This window comes from Bos javanicus, chromosome 10 (genome assembly GCF_032452875.1).
Source record: "Bos javanicus breed banteng chromosome 10, ARS-OSU_banteng_1.0, whole genome shotgun sequence".
NCBI lineage: Eukaryota > Metazoa > Chordata > Mammalia > Artiodactyla > Bovidae > Bos > Bos javanicus.
This window is the reverse complement of record NC_083877.1, coordinates 60,483,629-60,509,166: the sequence shown is the minus strand read 5'-3', so window position 1 is coordinate 60,509,166 and position 25,538 is coordinate 60,483,629. Positions and strand designations below refer to the sequence as shown.

General features: G+C 40.8%; 1 protein-coding gene and 1 long non-coding RNA gene across 6 annotated transcripts in view; one reads left to right on the top strand and one right to left on the bottom strand.

Moving 5' to 3' along the window:
* Window positions 1-25,538, top strand: part of GALK2 (galactokinase 2) — a 155,164-nt gene that overhangs the window by 110,294 nt on the left and 19,332 nt on the right. For all 5 annotated transcript variants that reach the window (XM_061428814.1, XM_061428813.1, XM_061428812.1 and 2 more), the window contains one exon: window positions 2,898-3,108. In XM_061428814.1, coding sequence (XP_061284798.1) covers window positions 2,898-3,108 — 211 coding nt within the window. The remainder of the gene's footprint in view (window positions 1-2,897; window positions 3,109-25,538) is intronic.
* On the bottom strand, window positions 12,487-17,431 carry LOC133254680 (uncharacterized). Its single transcript, XR_009738737.1, has 3 exons — window positions 17,249-17,431; window positions 16,511-16,675; window positions 12,487-16,048 (listed from the first exon to the last, which is right to left on the bottom strand). It is a non-coding gene; the product is annotated as an uncharacterized LOC133254680 (long non-coding RNA).

Sequence of the window (25,538 nt, the reverse complement as noted above, 5' to 3'; positions counted from 1 at the left end):
AAGACAGGGTCTCAGCACTATTTATCTACTTCTTTGCATGACTGTGGACAAAATATTCATAGACTGCTTTCTTCTCCACAGAGCATCAGCCAGGCTCAGGAACCTCCCAGGAATGGAATCTGAAGTAGTGAAAAGAAAATGTTAGATGCTGGCTTAGAACTGCTTTCTCTGATATCCCCAGCCTGCTCCTGAGTGAGGAACTTGTCACAAAATGACCCCTAGCCCTGCTTTGAAGCAGGGCTAGGCACCCGGGCTGTGAGTGGCAAATTCCTTCACGAAGTTCTGTGTTTGGGCAACAGATCTTACCCATCCACTTCCCTCATCTGCAAGTCATCTTTACATTTCCTGAGCCAAATTTCAAAGGGTTTAGGCGGCTTTCCTATTTGAGTCCTACAATGTAGTGGACTGTTCAGGGCCTCATGGCTGTGCATCTGTCACTGAGGGCATGTGGTAGAGCTAATTGAAATACACACTGAACTGGCTCTGTGGACCCTCCAGCTGAGAGCTAAGTGGGCCCAACAGCAAACTGGGATACTGCTGGAGTAACTGCTAGTGTCTCTGCCTGTGGAACAAAGGCACACAGAGAGGCAGCCTTTGAAAACAACTTTGCAGACTTTCTCCCCACACAGTCCTGGGACAGTTTCCTGGGACCAAGTGCCTGAAGCAATGTGCTTTGTTGAAGTGATGCCAGGATTGGGAACTTGGAGACGGTGTGTACTGAAGGGTTCTTAGGAAGAGCCCACACTCATCTCTGAGGGATCGTTCTTTGATTTTTTTCCCCCATTTCCTTCTTATTTTAGAAGGAACCTATCAAAGTGTCTTTAATCATTGCAATGTTCACTTCTAACACAAATCTTAGTTTGTGTTTAGAAACCATTTCTAAGACTTGAGTGGTGATTTGAACTCATATGAGTAGTGAGACATAGATATCAAACATAGCCCATTAGGAATGTGACCTTGGGGAAGCAAGAAAGAGGTGCAGGATGTGGGATAAATTTCCAACTCTATCTTTACTAGCTAGATGACTTTGGGTAAGTCACTCTCATCTCTTAAATAAGGTAATAATACCTTTCTCAGAGTTGTCAAAGGTGAAAAGAAGGAAAAATCACATTTAAATCATATGGCATTATACAAGTATGAACTTCTTAACTTCATTGCTTATCTCAGTTGGATTTGAATCTGTGTTTTGAGAAAGCATAATTCTAGATCATCCACTTTAGCTCTATTTCTGTATAAAATAAATATGTGGTATGTTGTATGTTTTTCTTTTGTTTTATGTATGTCTATAAGTTTTCTGAAATTATTTTTGGGATACATTTTTGGGAATTTTGGTATTCCAAAAATACCCCAATTCGGACCATGAATAAATGGGTTTAATGAATGAATGAATCTGTCTGTGGAGGTGTCAGTCAATTCAGTACTGCTGCTGCTGCTGCTGCTAAGTCGCTTCAGTCGTGTCCGACTCTGTGCGACCCCATAGACGGCAGCCCACCAGACTCCCCCGTCCCTGGGATTCTCCAGGCAAGAACACTGGAGTGGGTTGCCATTTCCTTCTCCAATGCATGAAAGTGAGAAGTGAAAGTGAAGTTGCTCAGTCGTGTCTGACTCTTTGCGACCCCATGGACTGCAGCCTACTAGGCTCCTCCGTCCATGGGATTCTCCAGGCAAGAGTACTGGAGTGGGGTGCCATTGCCTTAACATTAAATGTGCTAAGCAAACAAGGTCAGAAGAAAGGTCTTAATTTGTGTTTTTGCTTTTAAAAATGGCACCATGTTCTGTGAAATAATTGAATAGAAACGTGATTCTATTGTCCCCTTCTCCAGTTCTGCTTTAAAATCATTAACTCCTTTCAAATGTATGAGCCAGAGTTTTAAAAAGAGGATTAATGAATATAAGAACTACTGTTATTAAAATTCTTCAGAAGTGAGTGGCCCTAACCAAAGTATAATGGTCTTTTGGTAAATCTGCTTCCTGTCAAAAAGAAAGAAAATCAAATCATCGTCATAATAGAAGAGTAAATCAGATGCACATTTCCCTTCTCTTGCTTGCTCCTTTTTGCTGTTTGCATTGTCTGCACCTGTGGTCCTCACACCCTGGGAATGAATTTTATAGACCTCCAGGGTGAGAGATACCGTCATTATTTTGACTGTCACCTGCTCTGAAGGTCTCAGTCAGTGGTTTGAGGAGGATGAGGGACACACATTCTGGAGTGTGTTTCCTGTGAGTGGACCTGGTTACAAAGGTTTGGATTATACTCACTCTCCCCAGCAGATTGAGGGGGTGACCCAGGATGTAACTGGAAGCCAGACCCTTTTCTTGAGGCTGGAGAAACATACAGCTGTACTACCACCAACGACCTAATGAAATGGTTTTTCATAAGGTCACCAATGAGGTTTTCATTTAAAATCTGGGGCTTGACTCCAAATGCCAGATACTTAAATTCGTTAGCCATTTCAAAGAGGCATGTGGTAAACAGGAAGTGCTCTAATGAAATCAGGCATTCAGTGTCTACCTCAGGACTCAGGTCATGTGTGAGATTTGAATAGTTTTCTGTAGACTTTATAGAGAGCGGTGTTTGGGGGATGAACTAAATAGGGACCAACCGACAAAATTATTCAAAGAAATAGCCCTGAGGGAAGGTGGTGACAGGCAAAAAAAATCAGTGGGGGATTATTATTATTATTTTTTTTTTTAGGAAAAATACTTAACTAGCTTGTGAGTGTCACACAAGCATGTTTAATTTCAAACATCTGAATTCAGAGTTCATTTTCAAGCAGTGGAATTGTGAATAGGTTGAATGGAAAAAAAAAAGCTGAAAGTTGAATTTCACTCATTAAAATAGTGTATATCAATTTCTGGGATGAAAACTGACCATATATCTTGGTTTGAATTTGCAGCTCCTGGCTAAGCACAAAAGCTTGCCATGGAAAGAAGTGCTGCGGCTGGAGGAGGTACAGGCCAAACTGGGGATCAGTCTGGAAGAAATGCTTTTGATCACAGAGGACGCCCTTCACCCTGAACCCTACAGCCCTGAGGAGATCTGCAAATGTCTGGGAATTAGCCTGCAGGAACTCAAGACCCAAATTCTCAGTCCAAACACTCAAGATGGTGAGTCTGCTGGAGAAAACAGGGCATGTGTTGTTCCCCCACGCCCAGGTGGAAAGTTTCCGTGCCCCATGGGTTTTTAGTGATTTTGAAGCATGCTTGAGGGAATTTGGAGAATGTATGTATTTCAGTAAACTTAATTATCTAGATTCTTGGCTTCATTAAATTCAAAATTCATTCTTACTGATCTGTTATATGCTGGATTTTCTTGTGAGGCAAAGGTGAATAACACACACTCTTGCCCTCAAGAAGTTCCCAATTCACCATTGTAATTCTCCTGCTTTGGCCTATGCCAACCACAGAATTACAATGGTCAGGGAAAATTCATTGGAAACATCATGCGTTTTTTTCAAATGTGAGCCCAACTCAGTTTAGGGATCAGAAACCAAAGTGATGATCTAATAATATATTAAATGTACATTTATAGTTTGTTTTGGTATTTTAAAATTTTTGTAGGAAGCATCTTGTGGCATCTTGTGGCAGAAAAAGTTCTGTTATCTTTTTCAGTGAATTTCAACAACAAATTATTTCTCACTAGAATTAAATCAGGATTTGAATAACCATTAGAAACATATATAACCCTTGTCATGCAGTTAGTATACCCTGTTTCTAGTTTTGTGATTGCCTGTTTTGAAGATAATGTCCTGATGGACATGTAATTCATAGTGTTATCCAGTAGAAAGCAAAGAAGAACTAAAGAGCCTCTTGATGAAAGTGAAAGAGAAGAGTGAAAAAGTTGGCTTAAAACTCAACATTCAGAAAACTAAGATTGTGGCATCCGGTCCCATCACTTCATGGCAAATATATGGGGAAACAATGGAAACAGAGACTTTATTTTTGGGGCTCCAAAATCACTGCAGATGGTGACTGCTGCCATGAAATTAAAAGTTGCTGCTCCTTGGAAGGAAAGCTATGACCAACCTAGACAGCATATTAAAAAGCAGAGACATTACTTTGCCAACAAAGGTCCATCTAGTCAAAGCTATGGTTTTCCCAGTAGTCATGTATGAATGTGAGAATTGGACTACAAAGAAAGCTGAACGCTGAAGAATTGATGCTTTTGAACTGTGGTGTTGGAGAAGACTCTTGAGAGTCCCTTGGACTGCAAGGAGATCCAACCAGTCCATCCTAAAAGAAATTAGTCCTGAATATTCATTGGAAGGACTGATGCTGAAGCTGAAGTTCCAATACTTTGGCCACTAGATGTGAAGTATTGACTCATTTGAAAAGACCGTGATGCTGGGAAAGATTGAAGGTGGGAGGAGAAGGGGACGACAGAGGATGAGATGGTTGGATGGCATCACTGACTCGATGTACATGAGTTTGAGTAAGCTCTGGGAGCTGGTGATAGACAGGGAGGCCTGACGTGCTACAGTCCATGGGGCCACAGAGTCATACATGACTGAACTGAACAGATCTAGTGAATCTGGTCCTGCAGCTTGCCACTTACAGAATCAATTACGTACTCACAAATGTCGGTAGAAAGGTGGCTTTAATTAGAATGCTGGCAATCCTGGGAGATGGTGGACTCAGCATCCCCCGAAAGCCACCTCCGAAGATTCTCTTCAGCCATGAAAGCTTTTAAAGGGAAACAAAAGCAATCCCAGTTAATCACTGAGATAGGGGGTCAGAGTCATCGCCATTCCCCACTGTGTGCAGGCTTGTTGACACCTTGTGATCTCTCTCTAATGTAATCTTGTTCACACAATTTGTTCAGGAGGTTACTGAACGGGAAACTAGGGAAGAAATCTGGTCATCTGTTAATTAGTCTTTATTTCTACTTCTTTGATTGACAAAGAATTGACAAATTAGGCAGGATTTTGTGTGATTAAAAGATTTGCAAGATGTCCTTGGGTTGGAGATGAGTAGAGCATGGGGTGCTTGGTTTAAAAATTAGTTATAATATAGCTTTCCTAAGGTGACAAGAGCAGGGGATTCCTGCCAAGGGCAGTCTTCTGTAAAGAGCTGCTTGCAAATCCCTGCTTGTCAGAACATCATTCCATTTCTAAGAAATTAGGGGTGAAGGTCTTTCTTCTGTAACTTTTTCATGCTGATGCAGGATCCCTTATTCTACAGAGTAGACAATGTCACCATGGGTCTGTAGTATCTCTTTGCTGACAATTTTAATTGTTCACTAACATATATGTTGCTGCTGCAGCAACATATATAGGCTAAGAGAGATGCTCACAAAGATATAGATTATTATGAGCAATAATGGTAATCCCATTCTCTTGAGGCGAGTTCTTGGAATTGTGCTAGCCATAGATTCAGTACTGCTCAAGTTGAAGCAGTTTATGCCATGGCTACAATTTGGTCATCATGCAGTTAGCTTTTTCTTCTAGTGGAAGTTATAGATAGTATCTGTAGAACAACTCAGGAAAGTGCATCAGACACTGAGTCTGTGATTCTATTGCCCTAATCATTCACCACTTGTTTTTGTACTAAGGGGCAAGGGGAGGAGGGTACTGTAGGGTTCTGTTCAGTTCCAATAAGATGTTAAAATATTGTGAAATCTAAAGCAATACTGGTTCAGCAAATCAAATGGTTCCTTTTTTTAAAATAATTTTTAACTGGACTATATAGTTGACTTACAATATTGTTAGTTTCTGCTGTACAGCAAAATGAATCAACCAGGCATATACATATATCCACTCTCTTCTAGACTCTATTCCCATATAGTACATTACAGAGCACTGAGAGTACCCTATGCTATACAGTAAGTTTCTATTAGCTATCTTTTATATACAGTAGTATGTATATCAATTGAAATGGCTCTTTTGTACCATTTGAAGTGAAAAAAAAAAAAAAAGAAATCCACAATTCAATAAGCATCTCTTTTTTCTTATCCTTTCTTTTTTCATACTCATTTTTCTGATTATTATACTTCTTATATGAAAGGATCTAGGTTAGAGCAGTGCTCATGACTGCTGTGGAACCACATTCTGAAACACCAGGAAGTCTTCACTGCTTAGGTTGACACATGTGGCTCACTTAAGCATGGAGGCTTTTTCTGCTTGTCTACTGTTTTTATACTATTAACATAAAAAACTTGAGATGGAAGCCAGGCAAATGTAGGAGCTAGAGCCTTGGAGTGGCTTCTCAGAAGTAAAGGTTGTCTATTTGTGAGACATCAATGGTGGGAGCTGGGACATCTAGCTAAGCCAGTAGTCTCTTCGTGAGGCAAAGTTGGGGATGAGAACTTAGTGGAAAGATCAGAGCCCCATTCCCACCCCATTCACTTCAGGTTTACAGCTGGATTTTGAGTGCCTACAGTGGATTTGCCTGCTAAAGGCAGGCAATTGCTACAATTGCTGGCAGCTATAGGATAAGATAAGGAAATCTTTTGAGGGCAGGGAAAAGGTTTTGGTTCCCAACACTGTTAGATCCAATTTAATTTGATGAATATTTGTTGAATTTCTAGATGAACAAACTGGCCTATAAACTTCATCAGAGTTGCCGCCTGTTTTTTTTTTTTTTTAAATAAATCTTCCTGGAATACAGCCATCTATATGGGCTATGGCTGCTTTTGCACTGCAATGACAGATTTAAGTAGTTGTGACAGAGTCTAAATGGCCCACAAAATCTAAAATATTTACTATCTGGCTCTTGGCAGATAAAGTTTGCTGACACCACTCCAGAAAGGCAGTAGACCAAAGCGTAGCCATAAGGCCTGGATTAAGATCTCAGACTTCTGTTTTATTTTTTTTTTTCCAGACATCTTTATTTACTAGATTTGGGATCTGATTTGAAAGTTTTTAATCTTTCTGTTATCTTGGTTTTTCCACGAAATAGGCATAAGAGAAAGAGGTACTTAAAGAAGTAATTGGTGTAATGTGCTAGGAACAATGCTTGGTAATGGAGGTACTCATAAACATCAGCTACTTCTGCTATTTCTCTTCCCTCTCCTACTTCCCCTACTCTAGGCCCTGAGGCTGAGCATTGGAACACAGAAATAAACACAACAGGGTTTGATACTTAAGGAGTTTACAAAATAGTAGTGGAAACAAAGAAAAAACTGATCCAGCAGGAAGTAATGAGTGCAGTGAGGGAGGTGTTCTTGGGTCTAGGGAGACCAGAAAAGAAAGAAGTCAGAGCTGGCTTTACGAAGGAGACAGCAACCAGACAAAAGTTAGAGAATAAATAGAAATTTCCTAGGTAGACAGGCAGAAAAACTTCCAGGCAGAGAGGAGTAAGAGAGGAATCCAGAGTACTACAGACAATTGAATGTTTTCTGAAAATAATGGTGAGGGATATATATCAGGTTGATTTTGTAGATAGGCCATCATCACACTTTGTAAAATACTGTGTGCAAGTGTTTTATGGATAATGGGGAAATTCATAAAATGTTTATTGAATAAAGACATTGGGTAGGTCATTGGATAGGGAGCGCTTCCAGGGGAATAGTCTTTATTCTTTGACTTAAGACATCATCCAATTTCTTATATTTAGCAAATATATGTGTTAACTTCACTGGGCTGGGTATTATGCTGGATGCTGGGATACAGAGATAAGTAGGATGTAGTCTCTACTTTATAGTGACTTAGTGTCTGATTGGTGAGGGTGCTTCACAACAGTCACAGTAGATAATACCCATGGTAATAAAGGTATTTCTTATGAGTCCTGAGTGTGGAAGAGAGAGTGACTAAATGCCTAGAGAATGTGGCTTGAATTTGAGCTAGATTTGAAAAGAAAGTTATGGCCTTCCCAGGAGGAGAGTGGTGACAGGCCATTTCAGGCAGAAGAGTCTGGAAGACAGACATGCTGCTGCTGCTGCTAAGTCGCGTCAGTTGTGTCCGACTCTGCGACCCCATAGACGGCAGCCCACCTGGCTCCTCTGTCCCTGGGATTCTCCAGGCACAGAGAATGGGTTGCCATTTCCTTCTCCAAGGCATGAGACATGGGGTATTTGAAAAATGTGTCAAGAGGTGTTGTGTGCAGTATGAGTTGGATGCCAAAAATATTGGCTACAGGGATGCCTGTTCTCTTCTCCATCACAGAAAAGCCTGAAATGGGGGATTGTTGGTGGATATCTCAGTGACTAGATTTGTAAAACTATAAAGGGCAGTTCAGCTGGAATTGATGATTACCTTTGTCTAGAAAGGAAGGGAAGGAGGGAGGGAAGAAAGGGAAGAAGAAAAGAAATAGGAGATAAGGAAGGCTGAGGCACGGATGCTGGGAAGTTAGGGAATTATAGATGGGAATGATTTTGGAGGCAGGATGATGAATTTCTGGTGATGTGGCAAGGCATCTAAATAAAGATATAGAGCAAGTAAAGACCCAAACTATATAATTAGATTTTGGGGTTTTTGGTTAAGAGGCAAAGAGACCTTAATAGACATTGAGAATATTCACTGTCAGATGATCTTCGTAAAGCAGCCTTTTCATGGTGTCGTTTCTTAGTTCAGAAATCTTTAGAGGTCCGCCGTTACCTACCGCCTAAACTCTTTAATGTGGATGTTAAGTTTCTTCTCAATTTGGTCTTAACTCTGTTCTGTCCTGTCTCCTGTTTGAGCGCATACATCCCCATTTGGACAATGTTGTTCTGGCTGAACCATCCCACTCACTAATAGCCTCTTTGTCTTCCCTTTAATCCTGACCATCACTGCCCATTCCTCTTTTCTGAAATATGGTTCCTACCTATTGTAAAAGCTCAATAAATTCTTATCTATATCCATCTCAGTGTGAAGCCTGTTCTTTGTCTGTATCCCTGTTCCTTTTTCTCTGCATCTGCCTGTATCCCTCACCTCCTACCCCTCTTTTGAGTAAGAATTTTTTTTAAAAATAAGTTAATTTCTCAGAAAAATCTGGAAAACACAAAGGATAATTTTCTAATCATAGGATATGCATGACTATTTATGTGTATATTTAAGTTTTAGCCCCTTAAAAAATAATGATTTCATTGTTTTTGTAAAAGTTATGAATACTTAATCTTATCTCTTTATCTAAAATAACTTTCCTACTGGCCCACATGTATGATTTTCTATAATTTATTAGGTTTATTGAGTGCCAACAAAACCTATGTTGAACGAATGAATCTATTTTGTAATTCTATCATCCTCAACTCGAGAAGGAAATGGCAACCCACTCCAACCCACTCCAGTGTTCTAGCCTGGAAAATCCCACGGACTGGGAAAGCCTGGCAGGCTATGTACAATCCATGGGTCGCGAAGAGTCGGACACAACTGAGTGAATAACTCTATCATCCTCCAAGGATTCCCCCTTTTGCAATAAGTTAAAAAAAAACAAAACAAACAAGAAAACAACCATGAACATAAATCAGCCTGTGGGATTCTAGAGTCTCCTAGATTAATTTCACTTGATTTATTCTCTGAATCCAGCCATCTAGCCTCAGCCAAATTTCCTCCTGAATTCTCTTGGTATGCAGCTTTAACATTAGAAATAAAAAATCTGTTTATATCATTGTCTTGTTCCTTCTGAGTCTGTGTTTGATTGGTCTAATTCCTTAGGTAAATGCTTCTATTACCCCTTTAGAAAATGTGGTTCTTATTGAATGTGGCACTGTCTTTAGAATGCATGAGTGGAGGCATAGATGACATGTGTCCTCAGCAGGGGACTCAGGAGGATGCCACCACCCTATTATTCCAGGTGTCTATACTTCAACATACTTAGTTTTGACTTGGACAGATTTTCCTGTCATGGAAATCCATGATCCTCTGTTCTATTTCTGCCAGAATTCCTTTGTTCTTTTACCTGGATAACCTGGATATGAGTGTGAGTTGGGAGATGTTGACCTTGAGGTGAGAGTACAAGGAGATGTTTACAGTCAAACTGTGGCTTGCAGCCTCTGCTAAACCAGAGTTCCAAAAGGCCATGTGATTTCTAATAATTAGATTTATTTATTTATTTATTTTGTGTGTGTGTAATAAAGTTTTATTAAACTATAAAGGAGACAGAGAAAGCTTCTGACATAGGCATCAAAAGAGGGCAGAAAGAGTACCCCCCTGGCTAGTCTTCAGCTGGATGTTATATAGTCACTGCTGCTGCTAAGTCGCTTCAGTCGTGTCCGACTCTGTGCAACCCCAGAGACGGCAGCCCAACAGGCTCCCCCATCCCTGGGATTCTCCAAGCAAGAACACTGGAGTGGGTTGCCATTTCCTTCTCCATAATAATTAGATTTAGAAATGCTCAGAGACCATTAAAATTAAACACACACACACAAAGAAAAATTCTCAAATCCTTTAGGCATTGTTTAAATGGCTATAATCCATCACCAGGAACTGGTCAGGAAAAATTTAAGGGTTATTCTTTAGGAAAAAAATTAAGAATTATTTTTCAGGTGGCCCAGTGATAAAGAATCCGCCTGCCAAGGCAGGAATGCAGGAGATGTGGGTTCAGTCCCTGGGTTGGTAAGATCCCCTAGAGGAAGAAATGGCTACCCACTCAACTATTCTTGCCTGGAGAATCCCATGGACAGAGGAGCCTGACAGACTACAGTCCATAAGGTCACAAAGAGTCAGACGCGACTGAGCATGCACGCATGCACGCCCACCCCCAGATAGGAGTTATGTAAAACTGTGGCATAAGGTCTGGGTTTCTAGAAGCTCAGGGTCCAGGCTGATTTGGGAAGGGTGTTTTCTCAGGTGTGACCCCAGAGAAAAAGGTGAAGCTGTGGAGAGAGTCAGGAGAGAGGCACATGTGTATCTAGCACAGGAGTTAAGTCAAGGACACACTGGAGGATAAACAGGGGAGTCCATGAAGGACTAAATAGAAACTGAGGTAGAAAATGTGTTAGCTGCTTTGGGCACTAGTTTGACAAAGGAGGGATGTATTGGGATCATTCCTTTTGGGAATGCTCAGCCTATGTTGGGAAGATCCCCTGGATAAGGGAAAGGCTACCCACTCCAGTATTTTGGCCTGGAGAATTGCATGGAATGTATAGTCCATGGGATCGCAGTGTCGGACACAACTGAGCGACTTTCACTTCACTTCACTTCAGCCTGTGTTCCAGGTTGGGTGGCCCTGTGCTTAGAAGCACTCTGCTGGGTGGACACTAATCTCCTTGCTTTGATGACCAACTTTGCCTGTGACTATGTGTTGACAAAGTGCTGTTCAGTCACTGACTAATATGTTTGGATCCTTGATCCTTGTGAAGTCATAAGCAATAGTCATGACTTTTGAGCAAGTATAAGGCACTGGCATAGAATGCTGTTTAGGAAGATATCTGCAGTAAGAAAACAAACAAAAACTTTATTGTTTATACAGTACTCTTAACTGTATCATTTGATTTGAATCTCACAATAACCCCAGGGCACATGGTTATCCTCATTTCACAGATGAGGAAACTAAGGTCATAGAATTACATGTAGTTACAAACTAGAGAGCTGGCAAATGCGGGAGCCAGATCCCAAGTCCTAGTCTTTTGAGTTAATCCAATACTCTTCCTGCCTTTACTTTTTAATATTAGTGTATTAATAAACTGGCTTTAGCAATCCTATACCAATAAGGGAGGTAATATCAAGTTTTGATTTTTCTTTCCTATGATTTTCTCTTGCAACTAAAGAGAAGTGATGGAAGTTGGTTACTTGGTGGTTATAGAGTTTCCTTTTAGCTATTTCCCATTCTGGTGCTCTTGCCTTAGAAAATGTAAAGCCATGTGGCATCCAGTGGCTTGCTTAATTTAAGGAGCAAACTCAACTTGGTCAGAAACTTGGTGCATGAGCTTTTGTGTTACAGAAAAGCCATGAGAAGTGCTGTGGAATCTTCTTGTTTGATAAAAAGGTAGTCCTCATGGATTATCTTATCTACATCAAAGAAGAGTAGTTTTTAATCTAATGGAGAAATATAAAGGTACTTCACAGTATAAAAGGAGTCAGTAATTTCAGTTTCCAATTGTGTTCTCAATATAAAGGAAATCGATTTAAAAATAGCTCATATCAGGTACTACATTCTATGATTTTAACACATTAAATTGTTCTTATAAGAATTTTGAAGAAAAAATTTTTTATAAAGAGCCTAGAAGAAACTTGGAGAAGGCAATGGCACCCCACTCCAGTACTCTTGCCTGGAAAATCCCATGGACGGAGGAGCCTGGAAGGCTGCAGTCCATGGGGTCACTAGGAGTCAGACACGACTGAGCGACTTCACTTTCACTTTTCACTTTCATGCATTGGAGAAGGAAATGGCAACCCACTCCAGTGTTCTTGCCTGGAGAATCCTGGGCTGCCGTCTATGGAGTCGCACAGAGTCTGACACGACTGAAGTGACTTAGTAGTAGTAGAAGAAACTCCAAAGGGTCTTTCTAGAATTTACAGATATTGGTTGAGCAGAAATCTTTAAAATTTGTATGATGAACTTATAATAAGGCCAAATAAAAATGAGTCCTTTAGTTTTGTCTTTTGTTTTAATTTTAATAAGATAATAGATCCCTCTGAAACAATATAAAAGAATAAATCAAGTAACTATTTTTTGTTGTGCACAAAAAATATGCTTTAGTTGTTCTGGAATACAAGTGTGGAGAAAATTTGCTTTCCCTTTTTCCTTTCCTCTCTTCCTAGTCCCTTTGGTTTGCTTCTCAGCTCCTGTTGACTTCTAGCTATCTGGCCACAGAGGGCAGGATCATGCTAGGAGTAAAGCTTCTTCAATTTTTAGGAAGAAATGGGCTGAACTGTTAACCCAGATCAGTTGGGTTGATGTTTCATTCCTCGGTTTTCCTCTTCCTCTTTCGCATGTGTGCATCATATACCCCTATCCATCAGTTCACCTTGCCTCTTCATATACTTAGGGAACTGACAATGCAGTGCAGACATAATCTATTAAGTATGATTTTAAAGCTGTTGCATCTCAAAACTCTCAACTTCTGTAGGGACAGCTCAGTGCCAGTGTGTAGGAATCACATACGCGACTGTGATGTGTGCTGTGTACCGGTCAGAGTCTAGTCACTGAGGGGTAGGTCAGGGCTCAGAATCACTCTTATCCTACAAGGCTAATAATAATGGGGGCCTTGTTTTTGGCACCTGAAGCCATCCTGGAGCCACTAAAATCAGGGAATTCTGGAATTTTCATTCCCTTGTGTGAGAGTTTTAAAAGAGCTGAAATGAAACAGATTCTGCCGGTACATTTTGAGAAGTTGACCCCTGCAGTAGTCTTACATACTTGATGACTTACAGTCATCTTGGACTGAAGTAGGCCCAGAACTTATGAACCTATGAGCTTGACCGCCTCTTCATACTATGTACCTTCAGACCCTTGAGTTCCCCACGTTTCTTGAGTTAATGTGATTTGGGCAGGCTCAGGAGTAGAAGATGTGGGAGAGTTAGACCAGTAAGACTAAACCTTCTCTTCTCTCAAACACTCTGATCCTCTTTCTAACAGAAGATTTTCATCTCTCTAGGAAGGTCATCCTTTTATATTAAGCTTTCAGCTTCAGGAATATTGTGCGTGTTTTAGGAAAGGAGGAAGAGGGGGGAATCTCTTCTGATAACAGCAGCCCCATAGACTCTGGTGACCTGTGGCTGTGATGGCAAGCTGGAAACTACTCTTCTAGCCTCACAGGAAATTCATATACAATAGTTACCATGATGGCATTCCCCAGAAATAAATCCTAAAATAGTCATAGCAGCTAAATGTGAGTTATGAGGCACCGTTCTTTCATAGCATTTGTATCCTTGAGAAAAGGTCCTTGTTTTGTGCATTTCTATATTCCTGTTCAGTTCAGCTCAGTCATTCAGTCGTGTCTGACTCTGTGACCCCATGGACTGCAGCACGCCAGGCTTCCCTGTCCATTACCAACTCTTGGAGTTTACTCAAACTTATGTCCATTGAGTCAGTGATGCCATCCAACCATCTCGTCCTCTGTCATCCCTTTCTCCTCCTGGCTTCAATCTTTCCCAGCATCAGGGGCTTTTCAAATGAATCAGTTCTTCACATCAAGTGGCCAAAATATTGGAGTTTCAGCTTTACCATCAGTTCTTCCAATGAATATTCAGGACTGATTTCCTTTAGAATGGACTGATTGGATCTCCTTGCTGTCCAAGGGACTCTCAAGAATCTTCTCCAACACCACAGTTCAAAAGCATCAATTCTTCAGTGCTCAGTTTTCTTTATAGTCCAACTCTCACATCCATACATGACTACTGGAAAAACCATAGCTTTGACTAGATGGACCTTTGTTGGCAAAGTAATGTTTCTGCTTTTTATATGCTGTCTAGGTTGGTCATAACTTTTCTTCTAAGGAGCAAGTATCTTTTAATTTCATGGCTGCAACACCATCTGCAATGATTTTGGAGGCCCCCCCCCCACCTCCAAATAAAGTCTGTCACTGTTTCCATTGTTTCCCCATCTATTTGCTATGAAGTGATGGGACCAGATGCCATGATCTGAATGTTGAGTTTTAAACCAACTTTTTTCACTCTCCTCTTTCACTTTCATCAAGAGGCTCTTTAGTTCTTCTTCACTTTCTGCCATAAGTTTGCATATCTGAAGTTACTGATATTTCTCCCAGCAATCTTGATTCCAGCTTGTGCTGGAATTCCTGTGGTACCTAGTAAATGCTTGATAAATGAATAAATGTGTTAAACTAATTTTCTTCTGTTCATATGGAGAGGTAATGGGTAGGAGGCCAATTAGAAAATGTACTCAAGGTCTAGCTAGAGAGTGGTTATTTTGAGCCTTTAAGAAAATCTGTTTATGTGCATTAATATTATTCATAACAACTAACAGTGAACACTTAGCTATGTGACAAGCACTATTCTGAGTACTTTTAAAACATTTGCTGCACGTGTTTGTTAATATGTTCTTCATGTTCAGAGTACCTACATGAAATAGTTCTTTTCAAGGTTGTAAACTGTGCCATAAACACATTTGGAAAATGAAAGTGTTAGTCGCTCAGCCGTGTCTGACTCTTTGCAACCCCATACATGGGCTGTAGCCTGCCAGGCTCCTCTGTCCATGGGATTCTCGAGGCAGGAATAGTCGAGTGGGTTGCTATTTCCTTCTCCAGGGGATCTTCCTCACCCAGGGATCGAACCCAGGTCTCCTGCTTTGCAGATGGATTCTTTACTGCCTCAGCCACCAGGGAAGCCCTTAAACACATTTGGACACACATTTAAATACTGATGCACTCCCACCTCCTTCTCCTCACTCTCTCAAACTCCCCTCATCTGTTCACAATGTTGAAGTATGATAGTCAAACTCCCAAAGTCAGATAGCTCTGAGGGAATAAAGAATTTTTTGGTAGGTATTGTTTTTGTTTGTTTGAAATTTGTTTAAAAGAGAAAAGCAAATGAGTTTGGCCATTACAGTGCTAATTAGATTTGTGTTCAGTGACATAACTGTTAATACTGATGAATATTCCTTTTTCATTCTGTAAACAAAGAATGTTACTAAGATTTTCCACCCAACACAATAGTCTATCTTGCATCCCAGTGCTTTTGACAGTGGTCTCTTAATTCACACATGGACTTTTCTGTAAGTGAAATATAGCACAAGTTATTTAGATTTAGGGCTTCCCTGGTGACACAGATGGTAAAGAATCCCCCTGCAATGCAGGAGACCCAGGTTCGATCCCTGGGTTGGGAAGATCCCCCAGGAGAAGGAAATGGCAACCCACTCCATTATTCTTGCCTGGAGAATCCCATGGACAGAGGGGCCTGGCAGGCTGCAGGCTACAGGCTATAGGGTCACAAAGAAAGAGTTGCACATGACCTAAGTGACTTAGCACGCATGCATATAGATTTAATTTAGAGGAACATAAAGAATAAAGACTGGCTTTAGATGGTTTTGATGCTAGGAACATCCCATAAGTTAAATTCCAGTATTTTGCTACTTTACAGAGAAGTTAAACAAGACAGAATAATTAAGTAACTTGCCTAAGATCATGCAGCTCAAAGTAACAGAGTTCGGATTCAAACCCACACATTCTGAGTCCAGAGGCCTCCCTCTATGGTCTTAACCGTTATGTGACATGAGGCTGTCAGTCAGGGTTCTGTCAGAGAAAGAGATGTGTTATAGGAATTTGACAACATGCAACTTGTAAGCTGTTTAAACAGTGTTCGCATCTGGTGCTGAAGCCTGAAGTCAGTAGGAAAGACAGGCAGGAAGTGACAATGGATGTAGGGGAGAGCGAGGGCAACCTGGAGCTCGGGAAGAGGAGCTGGAATCAGGGTCAGACTCACTACCTCCAGGCCTCCAGTTCTGATGATACCGGTGGAAGCCAAACATGTACCTAGTCCAATGCCTACTCCAAGAGTAGAAGTTGAAGGAGGAGCCAGTGGGACCTGGAGGTGCTGCTCCATGCCACAGGGCGACCCAGCAGCTGAGGGACAGTGTACGCGAGTGGTTGTGGCGCTTGGTGCCCTTGCGTAGATCTTTGTAGCATAAAAAAATATGCTACCATCATTCTTAATATGCTTATTTCCCCTGTATGTACCTGGCCTCCTGACCTTACCAGTCAACTTGTTCATCCCAGTTGTCTTCTTGGCCTTGGCATGACTTTTCCCCCAGGGTTACTCAGGTCTCTACCAGCTTCCTTGGCCCGGCCCCTGTAGTTCCTGGCCACCTTGTCAGCCCCAACGGCCTCTGACTCTGGCCGTGCTGGTCCTACCATTCAAGGCTGCCTCAAGGGAAGGGAAGAAAAAGAAAGGAAAAGGACAGTGACTATACATATATATTCATTTTTTTCTTAAGTCTAAGAGATACATGACTTGTTATTACTGAGTATTCCCTTCGCTTGAATTTTTCATGGATGTATCTCTACTTTCTGAGACATGAAATGATTTATTTTGAAAACTGTCTCATTTTGAATCGGCTATAGCCAATTAACAATGTTGTGAACAGTGCAGGGACTCAGCCATACACGTACATGTATCCATCCTCCCCTCAAAATCCAATCCCCGCCCCAGCTCAAGTAAAACCCAATCCCATTCAGGCTGCCACATCACACTGAACAGTTTCTATGCTGTACAGTAGGTCCTTGTTGGTTACCCATTTAAAATAAAGCAGCGTGTACATATCTATCCCAAACTCCCTAACTATCCCTTCTCTCCGTCCTTCCCCCAGCAACCATAAGCTTGTTCTCTAAGTCTGTGAGTCTGTTTCTGTTTTGTAAGTAAGTTCATTTGTATCATTTCTTTTTAGATTCCACATATAAAGGATGCCATATGATATTTCTCCTTTTCTGACTTACTTCACTCAGTCTGACACTCTCTACGTCCATCCATGTTGCTGCAAATGGCATAATTTCATTCTTTTTAAATGACCGAGTAATACTCCACTGGGTCAGGAAGATCCCCTGGAGAAGGAAATGGCACCCCATTCCAGTATTCTTGTCTGGAGAATTTCATGGACAGAGGAGCCTGGCAAGCTACAGTCCATGAGATCACAAAGAGTCAGTGTGACTGAGCACAATATTCCATTGTATATATCCATTACACAATGAAATTGTGTTTTTCCATTCCTCTGTCGATGGACTTTTAAGTTGCTTCCATGTCTTGGCTATATTGAAAATATCTTTTTTGATCCATCTTCCAGAATAATGGAAATAAAAACAAAAATAAATTAATGGGACCTACTTAAACTCAAAAGCTAATGCACCACAAGGAACAATAAACAAAACCAAAACACAACCCATAGTTTGGGAGAAAATATCTGAAATGATGTGACCAATAAGGGATTAGTCTCCAAAATTTACAAATAGCACATGATGTTTAACAGCATCAAAACAAACAACCCACTCAAAAAATGGGCAGAAGACCTGAATAGACATTTCTCCAAAGATATACAGATGGCCAATAAGCACCTGAAAAAAATATTCAACATTGCTAATTATTAGAGAAATGCACATCAAAACTACAATGAGGTATCACCTCACACCAGTCAGAATGGCTATCATAAAAAAAAAAAAATCCACAAACAACAAATGCTGGAGAGTGTGGAGATAAGGGAACCTTCCTACACTGTTGGTGGGAATGTAAATTGGTACAACCACTATGGAGAACATAAAAAACTAAAAATTGAGCTACCATATGACCCTGTAATCCCACTCCTGGGCATATATCTGGAGAAAAACTTCATCCAAAAGGATACATGCTCCCCAGTGTTCATCGCAGCACTGTTTACAATAGCCAAGATGAAATTATTAAAGGATCAGTTGTGAATTTATTAGATGCTCTGCTTCGAGTAGAATGAGGCTTCTGTAGATATGAGGACGGCTGACCTCTCATTGTATCCCCTGGTGCTTCTCTGCTGGTTTGCGTTAGGAAACCACCTTCTATAATCCTTGTCTACCTAAGAGGCCAATCTTGTCATTTCTATGTTCCTTCCTTTTGTTCCGTTCATATTTTTAGGTTTACTTTACTTTACTTTCACGTTCATATTTTTAGGTTTCCATATAATTAAATATTTTCCTTGTATACAAAGTTGCTTTTCTTATAGTTAATTCTGGTTATTTTGGTCAAAGTGTTTATTCTCCTGTACTGCTGTGTTCAAGGTGATTTTTCTTCAGTAACAACCAGTTCCGACATCTCAGGGCTTGACCCAACAAAAGTTCATTTCCACTCTGCCTTTCGATCACAAGTCAGCAGATGGTCTGTTCATCTGAGACAATCAGGGACCTGGGCTCAGCAGGGGCTCCATCTCAACGTGTTTGCCCATAATCATTGTGGTCTGAGGAAGGGACTGTGGTTGATCGCTCACTGACTTATAACAGCTGCCTCTTATTCTCTTTCATTGGCTCAAGCAGGTCAAGTGGATGTGATGAATTTCAGAGTGGGTGGCAAGTGCAGTCTGTCTCAACGTGTACAAGGAAAACTGGAACATTTGGAAACAGCTCTAACTAATGAAAACCACACTGACCTGTGCTGTGTAGCTGGGAGTCTCAGCCCATTTAAATCTTGCTGATACCAATGAAACCAGCTTATTTTCTCATCTTAAAATATGAAGCTGACATTTCCTTTCAGACAATTGGGATGATGAATATTGTTTTGACCAGATTCCAAATTATCTTCACTTGAGGATTAGACATACTATGACATCTTTTTAAGATGCACATTTCTCTCACACTGGCATTTTATCTGCAATTTGTCTGGTGAAAGCCTTCTTAGTCCTCATGGCTTATCATTTTTTCCCCATCTTGTGGCATTCAATCTCTTTTCAGGAAACTGTCATTCTAGAATCTTAGGGCATGGTCCAGGAAAACCTCTTTGCTGTTTGATATTAATAGGTTCACTTCCTATGCCTTTATTATTTTCAAAGTACCTAGCTTCAGGGGGAAGAAAGTTTCCTAGCAAAAACTTCTGAAGTAGAAACTGTGTACCTCTTCCTACTTACATATGTTTGTTCCCAATTTGTTACATGTGAGTCAGCAGAGGTATGTTACTATGCATGTACCTAATCATTTTTGCAGATTACTGCCAAATATCAATAGTAATGACAACAAAAATTATTATTCATTATATCTGTATAGACATTCACAGTTTTAAAATTGAAGTATGGCTGCTGTAAAATACGATGTTACAGGTGTGTAATATAGTACTTCACAATTTTTAAAGGTTATACTCCATTTATAGCTGTTATAAAATATCTGCTATATTCCTTGTGTTTTACAGTATATCCTTAACAGCTTGTTTTATACCTAACAGTTTGTACCTCTTACTCCCCTACCCCTCTATTGCCCCTCCTGCTCCCTCCTGGTAAATGTTCGTTTTTTTAGATTCTACATATAAATGATATCATACGGCATTTGTCTTTCTCTTTTAAGTCCATCTGTGTTGCTGTATATATCATATATACGTATCATATATGTTTGTATATATATTATATCTTCTTTATTCATTTATATGTTGAGAGACACTTGGGTTACTTCCATATTTTGACACTTAAAAATACTACTACTATGAATACTGGCATGCATGTATCTCTCTGAAGTAGTGCTGCTAAGAGTATTGGGGTGTATGTATCTTTTTGAACTTTTTTTTTTTTTTTGGATATTTACCCAGATGTGGAATCGCTGGATCATATGGTAGTTCCATTTTCACTTGTTCTGAGGTGTCTCCATACTGTTTTCTACAGTGGCTACACCAATTTACAGTCTCACTACCGTTTGTTCTTTGTGTTCTTTTATAACCATTCTGACAGTTGTGAGGTGATATCTCATTGTGGTCTTGATTTGCCTTTCTCTGAGGGTTAGTGATGTTGAGCATGTTTTCATGTGCCTGTTGGCCTTCTGTACGTCCTCTTTGGAAAAATTAGACATTCAAAGTTTTAAACACATAAATATCAATTGATCGTCACTCATGCTGTAAATTCCAGATGAAAACATGGCAGGGCACCGCTCTATGTTAAGGGTAGAGACTGTATGTGGTTTTTCTTTTTTTTAAGTTTGAGGAAGATGATTCCTTGTATTGTCTTTAGGAGGCAATGGGGTGGGAGAGACCACAAGAATGAACATCCCTCAGTCCATTAGACTTTAATGTTACAAAGCCTTTCTTCTGTCAAGGACCACTGGTGCAACATTAAAAAGACCAGAGACTATTTCCATAGGAAAGAAGTATGTTTAGTCTTTTACTGGGAAACTATGAAATGTTCCAAGAACAACAGATATAAAATTCTAGTCAATTAAGACAAGAAATAACAAGATATGTGCTTCATTTCTGTCATTTAGACTTATAGGGGTAAGGGGGACAGATGAAGATCAAAAAGGAAAGAGTCATATGGACAAAAATAAAGGTAAAATGAATCTAATAAAGGGGGGAAAGCCTGACGTGTACACACTGCTTGTTTATGGAGGAGCACATACACAAAAACAGAGAAACCACAAACAAACTCATGCCCGTGAGCATTCACTTCCCACTCTGGTTCCCAGAGGGCTGCACAAACACATTTGCGATCATGGGCTTCTGTGAAATAGCATCCTTATTCATCTTTTCAGGATGCTCATGCTCAGTCATGTCTGACTCTTTGCGACCCTTTGGACTGTAGCCCACTGGGCTCCTCTGTCCATGGGACTTTTCAGGCAAAAATACTGGAATGGGTTGCCATTTCCTACTCCAGGGGATCCTTCCTGACCCAGGATCAAACCCAAGTCTCCTGCATTGCAGGTGGATTTTTCACCCACTGACCCATTGGGGACGCTCCCTCTTTTCAGTCTATCACCAATTATACTGCAAACACCTTGAGAATAGGGGCATCTCATTAGATGTTTATGAAATTGAAACATTTTACCTTCCCTAATTCTACCCTTTGGAAAGTCTGGGTGCAGTGTAGGCATATTGTCTTCAGTACTCACCATGAGGCTATTAGGACAAGCTCCCCACTACGAGTTCGCCCCTCATCCATTGCCCAGGTCACCTTCTTGGTCTGCTCCAGAACACATTGTTCAGAAGCAAACTCTGGGCAACATCCTGTATAATCTAGCTGGGATTAGATTTTTTGTGTGGCACATAACATAGCTTCTCACTTGCTCAAACTGTTGTATTTTGGTAAACTACTACTTTTGATCATACTGGCAAATAAGTGAGTAATGTAAGAGAACAGAAGCAAATTTTTATCCTTTTATTCAACTGGTACTCAGTTGAGAGCAACTATTCAAGCATTGTGCTAGATGCTTTAAGTTTGAGGTTATTTTGGTTAGCAACAGATGCATTAGCAATCTGTAAGGCCAGAATAGTTCTTGCCCTCATTTATTTATCATTTTGTGGGAAGAAAATACTAAAATAATGATTAAAGTGTTCTGATGGAAATATACTACTTATTCTCAGATAACTACTGATATCTCCTCTGCCTCTCCTTCATCTTTGTCTCTTACGTTTTTGTTCTGTCTTTAATTCAGTTCATGGGAGAAAGCAAAGACAAGAAGAACTCATTCCCTTTTAGGTTAACATACCAGCACTGGCCAGCTCTAGGCAAGTGTGACCATTGTTTTCCATAGTCCTTCATTCAGCTCTGACCAAGATTCCTGCCCAACTCCCTGAGCTCTTTTCAACTGACTTGAGATTGCTCCTTTAATGTTTTCTAAAAACAAAGTGTTAGGGTAGTTCTGGGAAGTTAATGGGAAACTAGTTTCCTCAAGAAAGAGAGGCAAACAAAAATGCAGCTCATCCAGCCAGCAGTTCCAGCTTCTTCGTCTGCTGCTGGGATGGGAGCTGATATTTATTGAGAATCTGCTCTATTCAAGACAGGGTGTTAGGCTGAGCTACAAAGATAAAGATGGCACAATCTCTGCCCTCCTAAAGTAGTGTGTGATCATTGTAATTAGAAGGGAATACATAGTATTCAGTGTCTGGAATGTTGGGGGACAGCTTCATGGAAGAGGGGCCTTGAGATCTGGGGATTACAAAACTAGTCTGGGTAGCATACCGACATGGGCCTCCACTCTTGGACAGGCAGTGATGGAGTGTGGTATCGCAAGCAAGGCATGGTGCCGACACACCGTAAGAGGTTGGAAAGGGTCATGAACGTTCAGTAGACCCATTGTGTCCCACTGCATTGGACTGTGTGTGCCCGCATTTATTGGACCATGGAACAATACTGCAGCATTTGATACAATGAAATACTGGGGAACACCGTGATCAAAATGGTAATTGGGGAAGTTTATTATGGTAGCTGTATACAGGTTGATGGGCTTCCCTGGTGGTTCATGGGTAAGGAATCCTTCTGCCAATGTAGGAGACTGAAGTTTGATCCTTGGGTCAGTAAGATCCCCTAGAGAAGAAACTGGCAACCCTCTCCAGTATCCTTGCCTGGAAAATCACATGGACAGAGGATCCTGGCAGGATACAGCCCATGGAATTGCAGAAGAGTCAGAGAGGACTCGTTGACTGAACAACAGCAACAATACAGGTTAATAGGCAGTAAGAGGGAGGCCAGTTAGAAGGTAGAGCAGTTGTTCAGACCTGGGATAAGAATCCAAAGTACGAAAGTATAGAACGAGAGGGAAGGGAGCAGTGGACTCTGTCTTGTCATTTGAATGGCGCTGGAGTTAACAGGAGCTTACGGTATTGCCAGAAAGCAGGATGCAGGTGCCAGTGCCTGCAGCAGAGTGAAGCAAAGGTTTCAGGATCGGAGGAGTGGAATGTATTATAAAACAGTGCTGGCTCTTCTGCTCCTGAAAATCTGAGAGAGGGAAGCTATAAATATGTGGGGGTGCTGTTATTCTCTACAGACAAGATGGCATTATGCTGTGGATTTGAAAACATTCACAAGTGCCTCTTGGAATGTAATTTTCCATGGATTAATGTGGTTTGTGTTGAAAACACACACATATATATATATATATTTCATCAGTGGTTTTGCTTTTAAAAGCAGGTAGTTAAAGCCTTTTTTTCCTCTTAAATGTAAAATGCTAACTTAATTTAATCTTTGCAGCATGGGAATGGGATATTAATGTGGCTGAAAACAGCTGTTTATTTTTTGTGGGTTTGACCATTTCAGAAACTTCACATTTATGAAAAATATTATTACTGGGGAAATAAATTTGAAACTGTGGTCCAGCTTCAATGAGGACTGTATAGTGTTTTTCCATTCTACTGCTTAAATACTCCAAAGATTCTATGCCTCAGAGCAGAGACTTATTATAACTGTGCTGCATAGGAAAACAGGCACTCTGGAGTGTATTCTGAAGTGGTTTCCCCCATCCACCTCTGCATGGCTGTTCTTGGAAACCAACTCTTAGTTTAGCCCAGTGGAGCTATGTGTTTGGAGAGAAATTGGCTAGTAGCGTGCAGCTCCATGATTGTGCAAAGACAGCTAAAACCACAACTGCTTTTAGTGCCCCCCTTCAAAGAGTGGGAAACCATTTTGGGGTATGGGAGCCTCAAAAAGATTAATTATACACTTCCATGATAACGTTTCCAGTTCTCTCTGACCAGCCTATTTATTTATTTTCTTTTGATTAATTATCCCAAGATGAAGTTTTTATCCAAGTTAAATCTGATTCCCAAAATATTTATCACTTTTAGTTTGAAGACCAATGCTGTGTGTTCTTCCATCACCACACAATCTTTTTGCAGTTTGGTATTACAAGGCTTATGTGAAGAAACTCACTGTGTTGAGAATGAAGGAGATGACTGTCCAGCTCTACTTTGCATTCCTCAGACTGATGTGGGGAGACCACTCTTAAGAAGGGCATGCTGCTAAGTCACTTCAGTCGTGTCCGACTCTGTGCGACCCCATAGATGGCAGCCCACCAGGCTCCCCCATCCCTGGGATTCTCCAGGCAAGAACACTGGAGTGGGTTGCCATTTCCTTCCCCAATGCATGAAAGTGAAAAGTGAAAGGGAAGTTGCTCAGTCATGTCCGACTCTTAGCGACCCCATGGACTGCAGCCTACCAGGCTCCTCCATCCATGGGATTTTCCAGCCAAGAGTACTGGAGTGAGGTGCCATCGCCTTCTCCGAAGAAGGGCATACACGGACTAATGTGTATTCAGGGAAATTATCAGTGAGGGAGACTTGAAATCCAGTCATGTGAGGGAAACTGGGTGGGTGGTCTGGAGAAAAGATTTAAATGCTAACAGAGCTGTGGTATTTCACTGCTGCTGGGGCAGACACTGTAGCTTAACTACCTGGCATCCAGGCCTTTTCCTGGGGAAATCTGTTATGTGCATGCTGGAGAAGGAAGGAAGGTTTGCCTCCTATGGTAAAAGTTGAGGGGTCAGATTTTCCTCCTGTCTTGTCACCTGAGTGTGAGCAAGGGTCCTTGGTTCCTCCTGTGTCCTGGCACATGCTTATGTTTTGGGCTTTCAGTCTATTAGGCAAAGGTCCATTGACAAAGTATCTAGAATCTAATGTCATAGCCAGACTTATGGAGGAGACCTCAGCAATGGTCCTCACTGTCTATTTCACTCGGTGCGTGGCTTATTCCCACCTGGATTCTCAAATTCTAACAGAGATTAGGAATATGTAATCCTAATAAATTTTGTGAGTTCTCTAATACCTTTAAAATTAATTCCTTTCAATTAAGTTAGTTCATATAGGTTTCTTTTGTTCAGAAACAATAATCCTGACTATATAATTGCTAAAGGCCAGTAATCTTTTCTTGTTTCCAGCTTGAATTCTTAACTTGAATCCAAGGAAACTGTATGTTGAACTGTGTGTATAATTCCATATATTTATGCACTCAGATGGGGGAGAGAAGGTTCATAGCTTTTATTCTATTCTCAAAAGTCTCTATAACCCTAGAAAGGCCAAGAACCACTTATGTACAGGATACAATGTAAAACCTTACTTAGCATAACATATAAAGCCCTTATAATCTGACCTCTGCCTTGTTGTTCAGTTGCTAAGTCATGTCTTACTCACTGTGACCCCAAGGACTGCAGCACACCAAGGCTTCCTTGTCCTTCACCATCTCTGAGTTTGCTCAACCTCATGTCCATTGAGTCAGTGATACCATCCAACCATCTCATCCTCTGTCACCCCCTTCTCCTCCTGCCTTCAATGCTTCCCAGCATCAGGGTCTCTTCCAATGAGTTGGCTCTT